This window comes from Nyctereutes procyonoides, unplaced genomic scaffold (assembly GCF_905146905.1).
Source record: "Nyctereutes procyonoides isolate TBG_1078 unplaced genomic scaffold, NYPRO_anot_genome, whole genome shotgun sequence".
Lineage (NCBI taxonomy): Eukaryota > Metazoa > Chordata > Mammalia > Carnivora > Canidae > Nyctereutes > Nyctereutes procyonoides.
In genome coordinates this window covers 9,459,899-9,465,898 of record NW_026575121.1, presented here as the reverse complement: position 1 = coordinate 9,465,898, position 6,000 = coordinate 9,459,899, and the positions used below count along the sequence as shown (strand labels likewise).

Sequence of the window (6,000 nt, the reverse complement as noted above, 5' to 3'; positions counted from 1 at the left end):
GGTTAAGCACCTGCCTTCAGCTCAGGTCAGAATCCTAGGGTCCTGGCATCATGCCCCGCATGAGGCTCCCTGCTCATCGAGGAGTCTGCTTCTCTCTCTCCCTTTCTCCCTCTGCCCCTTCCCCTCTGCTCATGCTCTATCTCTTGCTTTCTCTCTCAAAATCTTTCAAAAAAAATGTAAAGACAAATATTATATACGCTTTTTATTACTTCAACATTTTTAAAAGTTTTCTTGATATAATTTATATGTTATCCCATAGTTCACCCATTCAAAAAGTAGAATTCAACAGCCAGGTTACTGAGTTATGCAACCATTATAATTATTAGATTATTTTAGGACATTTCAATCACTTTAAAAAGAAACCTTACAGCTCCATTAGCAGTCACTCTGAGCCATGCCCCTGTAACCAACCACTGCCCCCTTAGCTCCCAATCCTAGGCAACCAAAATCTATCCTCTTTCTTTTATAGATTTTCCTATTACGGACAGTTCATATAAATGGAATTGTATAAAATGTGGTCTTTTGAGCTGGCTTCTTCCATTTAACACAGCAGTCTTGAGACTGATCTATACTGTGATATGTATCAGTAATTCATTCCTGATATATTTGATTGTATAAATATTTGATTGTATAAATACATCTCACTCATCCATCCATTCAGCTGATAGACATTTGTATTCTCACCTTCTGCTCATGAAAGTGAAAAGGCTATAAACGTGTACAAGCTTTTGTGCAGACAGGTTTTAATTTCTCTCGGTATGTATCTATGAATGGAAAGGCCGGGTCATATGGTAACTCTATATTTAACTATTTTGAGGGAAGTGCCAGCCTGTTTTCTAAAGAGACTGCACATCATTCTATAGGACTACCAACACTGCATGAAGGTTCCAACTTCTTCACTATTTGAATCTTAAAGAGCAAAAATGATCTCACTATATAGTATCCATACCCTCATGGAGCTTATACTCTAATGGAAAAGGATAAGAAATGAACAGAAACAAATGTGTTAATTTCAGATACTAATAAAAAAGAGAAAACAAAAGAGTAAAGTAACTAAAAGAAAAAGGTGATCAAGAAAGACCTCACTGAGGAGGTAATATTGACCTGAAATATGAAGAGCTGGAGGAGGAATATTCGAGGCACTGGGAACACCAAAAAATAAAACGGAGAAAAGAACAAGTTTGGCATATTCAAGGAACAAAAAGGAAGCCAGTGTGGCTAATATATAATGAAGAGGCAGGTAGGAGGTGAATTGGGAGAGATAAGCAGAGGCCAGATAATATTCCACCATGGTAAAGTCACTGGATTTTAAAAGCCATCGTTTTTTAAACTCTTATATTTCTTTAAATATAGGTGTTCATCTGTGAAAATATTTATTTAAAGGTCAATATTGCACCTAACAGTAACAAATATTAAACAAATATTAACACTATTGCACCTAACAATAACAAATATTAAAGAGACTACTTGGGTAAGTTATGTACCACGAAGTATTACTTTATTCTGTGGCCCAAGAGAGGACGCCTAAAACCTGACTACCAATGGCCTTTTTGGTAACCAGGCACAAGCATACGAATGAAGCCTAACAAACTTATCCCCTAGCCTTTACCAATTTAAGGTGTATGCCTTACTGACAGTAACTAGCAGTTCAGTCTTAGAATATTAAGGTCATTTTCAATAAAGCAAACTAGTAAGAACACAGTTGCAGGTAATTCTCAAGATTTAGACCTACATTTCATTCTTTTGAACTGAATTCTCGCTAACTGATCGCTTTTCTCATTCTATCAATTAAAAATTAATATTCAACTGGTAAACATAAACCATGGGCACAAGTCTCTATATTGCTTAAATTTTTTTAAAATAGTAAGTCACCGCAACTCTAGTAACATAAATGCCATTCCTCTGACCAAAGAGCCTGTTTACCTAGTCAAAATTTATTAAGGTGAAATTCTCTTCTACCATCCTAGCTTGATCTCCCAGGCCTCTCCCTCTGGGCACTGTGTTCAGACGATTTGCCAGCTTCATACTTGCTGATCCCACCTCTCCAACCCAGCCCCTCCACCTATCCATGCATCCTCCACTCCCCTCAGCTTCAAGATAGACAGACATTCCCCACCAGGAGAAATCCAACCAGTTCTTCCAGGTCCAGGGCACACCCTCTCCCTCTACCTCTCTTTGCCAGTCCTCTTTCCTGAAGTAGAACTGATGTCGCACCTCTGCGTTCCTGTAGCACTGACTTTTGTAACTCAAATACTGCCCTACTCTGACCTGGTACAGAATCATAGAGGAGTCTGAGAAATACTGTCACCAAACAAGTCCCCTCAGCACACCCTCAAATATAGAGAGTAAAGCTATTTGCAATTCCTGGGGTGCTCAGTTGAAAATCACAACCATTTTAGCACTGTTTGGTACATATATGATACCAAGTCATCACAAAATGCAAGGTCAAGAGTCAAGCCCTCTCCGGAGACCAGCAGAGGGTCTTTCCTTCCCTTCCAAATTCCGACTTAATTCTTTAGTAAATGGTTCCTTGGTAGCGACGCAATCCCATTCTTCATTTAAATGAAACTTCTATGTAAATAAAACTTTTCCACTTGCCTTACTTCTTCAGGAATTGCCCAACAGTTCATGCAACTCTGACGTTTCTGAATGATATGTATTATCAAGAATTTATGGCTGTAAATCCAGAGTACAGAGAAGATGGAAGATTTACACAAGGTCAATCGCTAATCACAGGAGTGAAGGAAAAGAAGATTCCATTTAGTACTGTATTTACAACCAACTATCACCAACCCGAACATCAGGGACTTTCAAAAGCGTGTGTCATGGTTGCTTGTTGTTAAGGACTCAAATATTTGAGTTCATGAAAACATAAAACATTTTTGGCTACGGGAAGTTTACCTACAACGTAAAAGCGATTAATCCTTCATCGTGTGAATCACATTAACAGATTATTTCAAAGCTCACTGTGCAGTTAAAATATAAAAGTCTGGGAATGCGCACACCGGCCCCCCAATCTTCCGCTCTCCTTAGTGGCTCTCCACAAACTCAACCCACCAGACCCCCCCCCTCCGGTTTGTTCCCAGAGGCCCAACGGACTAAAAACACTATAGAGCTCGCCCCATCTTCTAATTTCAGCTTGCATTTAAGATAACGCTTTTGTTTCATTTACAGCTCACATGCTGCTGACACAGCTGCCCCTTCTTTGTAATAAACACAGGGCTTCTATATTTAAAAATACAGTGAAACTTTGTTGTGACATCCCCTCCCCAGTCTCCAGCCAATTTTCTCTCTTCCAAGCCCCGCCTCCACCCCAAGATTTTCTCTGTCGGCGGAGCTCAAAACCTTACACGACACCCCACTCCCACCCCCGCCCACTTTGGAAAGTCAAATTTCTTCTTTAAAGACATCTCATCATAGTGGTGGGGGTTTTTGTTTTTTTGGGGTTTTTTTGGTTTTGTTTTGCTTTTGTTTTTTCCCTCCTCCGCAGCCTGTGTGCGTGCGTCTGGGTGCGCGCTTTAAAGCGGGGCGGGTGGCTCAGCGGTTTGGCGCCGCCTTCAGCCTGGGGCGGGACCCTGGGGACCCGGGATCGAGTCCCGCGACGGGCTCCCTGCGTGGAGCCTGCCTCTCCCTCGGCCTGTGTCTCTGCCTCTCTCTCTCTGTCTCTCATGAATAAATAAATAAATTTAAAAAAATCTAATTCAAAAAAATTTAAAAATAAAAATTTAAAAAAAAATCTGGAAGGGCGGGGGGGGGGGGATTCCCTTCCCCAGAGGCCTCCCCAGGCGGCCGCACTCGAGTCTGCGACACTTTTTTTTTTTTTTCTTCCCTTGGTGCCGCCAGCGCCCCTCAGGTCGGGCTCGGCCGCCGCGGGACAGCGGGGCGCACACGCGGCCGCTCGGGCGGTGACCCGGGGGCACCGGGACTCTCCAGCCGCCCCGCCGCCGCGCGCCCCGCCACAGGCGGCTTTGTGCCACCGCGGGGGGGGGGTCCTCCTCCGTAAACAGCCGCTGAAAGAGAAGCAGCACTCCGAGCGGGGCGCGGGGCGGGGGGCGAACACCCCCCACCGCGCCCCTGGGGCGGGTCTGGAAGCCGCGGAGGGTGTGGGCCCCGGGAGGGGGGCGCTGGGAGGAGATAAGGCGCGGCCGGAGTTAATCATCACCTCGCGAGCGTCTGGAAAAGGGCGACTCCGGGCGGAGGAGCGGCAGCCCCTGGAAAGTGAAACTCCTTCCCGGAGGCTCAGCACCGCCCGCCCGGCCGGCACGGGTCGTCGAGTCCCTCACTACCACACGAAGGTTTTTTCCTTTCTTTTTTTTTTTGTTTTGTTTTTGTTTTTTCACCCACTCCTCGCAAGAGCCCAAACTATTGGAAATAAAATTAGTGAATCTTCCCATTCCGTTTAAAAATAAAAAAAAAGTTACAACGTTCCCATACCGGGAGTCGAACCCGGGCCGCCTGGGTGAAAACCAGGAATCCTAACCGCTAGACCATATGGGAAGTGCTGGTAGGGACGCGGCCGCGACTCACCTGACAAGCGCACGCGCCCCCGCAGCCTCGGCTCCGCCGCCCCGCGCGCCGCCGCCGCCGCCGCCGCTGCGCCCCTCAGCAGCCGCCGCCGCCGCCGCCGCCGCCGCCCACGCGCTCCGCCAGCGAAGGAACCAGCCCGGCCCGTGCGCGCGGGCGTCGCGGGGGGGGGGGGGCGGGGCCGCTCCACCGCCTCCGGAAAGTTCTGAGGCGAAGCCCGGCCACTCGCGGCCCCGAAAGCAGCTGCTTCACCTCTCGGTTCCCAGCTCCGCCGACGGCCCCCCCGCCCCCGCCCCCGCCCCCGCCCCGGGGCGCCCCGCCGCGCCCCGCCGCGCCCCGCCTACAGGTCCGGGCCGCTTCGCCGGCCAAAGTGCGTGCGGACTAGTTGGCAAAAGTTGAGGGCGGCGACGTCTCGGGGAACAGCTGTTCGCGTTCGGGGCGGAGGCGGCGCGCGAGCTCCCTGGCCGCGAGCCAGCGAGCCTAGAAGAACGTGTAGGTTCTGGATCCCGGAGAGGGGGAGAGAGAGAGAGAGAGAGACGGGGCGGGGGGGGAAGATGCGGGGACTCGCGGCGGGACGCCCCCCGTCCTCCGGCTCAGGTCCCGTCGCGCGTTCGCCCCTGGCCGGTGACCTCAACCCCTTTATACCGCCCCCACCTCCCGGGCGCCCGCAGCCCCGCCCCGTAGGGGGAGGGGCAGGGGAAGGGAGGAGACTCCGAACGCGGATTGAGTCTCCGGGGCACCCGTAGTTGGGAACCGGGGAACCTGGTCCCGGGCCGCGGAGGGAGGCGTCCCGGCTTGGGAGGCGCGGGTGGGCCTCGCGGCGCGCGGGGCTCGGAGCGGCCCCGCGTGGGGGACACGAGCTGGAGCCGGACCCGCCCCGCCGTCCCCCCGGGGAAGGGGCGGCGACGCGCGGAGCGACTGAGCCACGGTCATGTGAGTCGGGTGTCGGGCTCTGAACAACGAGGCGTTGTTGCCCTGGGCGGCCCTTTCTCCGCCGGGTCTCGCCCCATCCATCCCCCCCCCCCGCCGCCGCCTCCTCCTCCTCTTCCTCCTCCTCCCCCGGGCTGGAGGCGTGACGGAGGTGCTCTTAACTCGCTCGGGACCGGCCGCAGACCGGCAGGGCCGGTTCTCTGGGCGGGTAGACGTGCTGCCCCGCGGAGCGCCCCGGGGGCCTGGAGCGCGCGCGGGCTTGCAGGGGGAGGCGGGCGGTGCGGGCGGAGGGGCCGGACCCCCCCCCAGCCCGGTGCTCCCCCGCTTGCACAGGCGGGGGTCGCAAGCACCCTGTTCCTTGCCGTAGCGCTGGAACCCTGGGGAATTGCGAAACTTTAGGGTCGGAACGCCGCCTTCCCCGCCGGGTGGAAACGGGCGGTCTCGGGTACTTAGCATAGTGGCCCCCGCCCCCCCCCCCCCCCCCCGGGTTCCTGCAGGCCGAGAGGTCCCTAGGCTCTTCCAGCTCTCCTGCCCTGCCCTGAGGCT

At 52.3% G+C, this 6,000-nt stretch overlaps 1 protein-coding gene and 1 non-coding gene across 3 annotated transcripts in view; one reads left to right on the top strand and one right to left on the bottom strand.

The window, feature by feature from the left end:
* Positions 1-4,425: 4,425 nt before the first annotated feature.
* TRNAE-UUC (transfer RNA glutamic acid (anticodon UUC)) lies at positions 4,426-4,497 on the bottom strand. Its single transcript has one exon. It is a non-coding gene; the product is annotated as a tRNA-Glu (tRNA).
* Positions 4,498-4,830: 333 nt separating this feature from the next.
* Positions 4,831-6,000, top strand: part of WBP4 (WW domain binding protein 4) — a 30,226-nt gene continuing 29,056 nt past the window's right edge. The window contains exon 1 of one of the 2 annotated variants that reach the window (XM_055335716.1): positions 4,831-5,016. Coding sequence is in view for 1 of the 2 variants with exons in the window: in XM_055335715.1 (XP_055191690.1) it covers positions 5,456-5,457 (2 nt within the window). In the remaining variant the exon portion in view is untranslated. Of the gene's footprint in view, positions 5,017-5,262; positions 5,458-6,000 lie in introns of those variants that run through there. The other variant, XM_055335715.1, reaches the window with a different exon arrangement.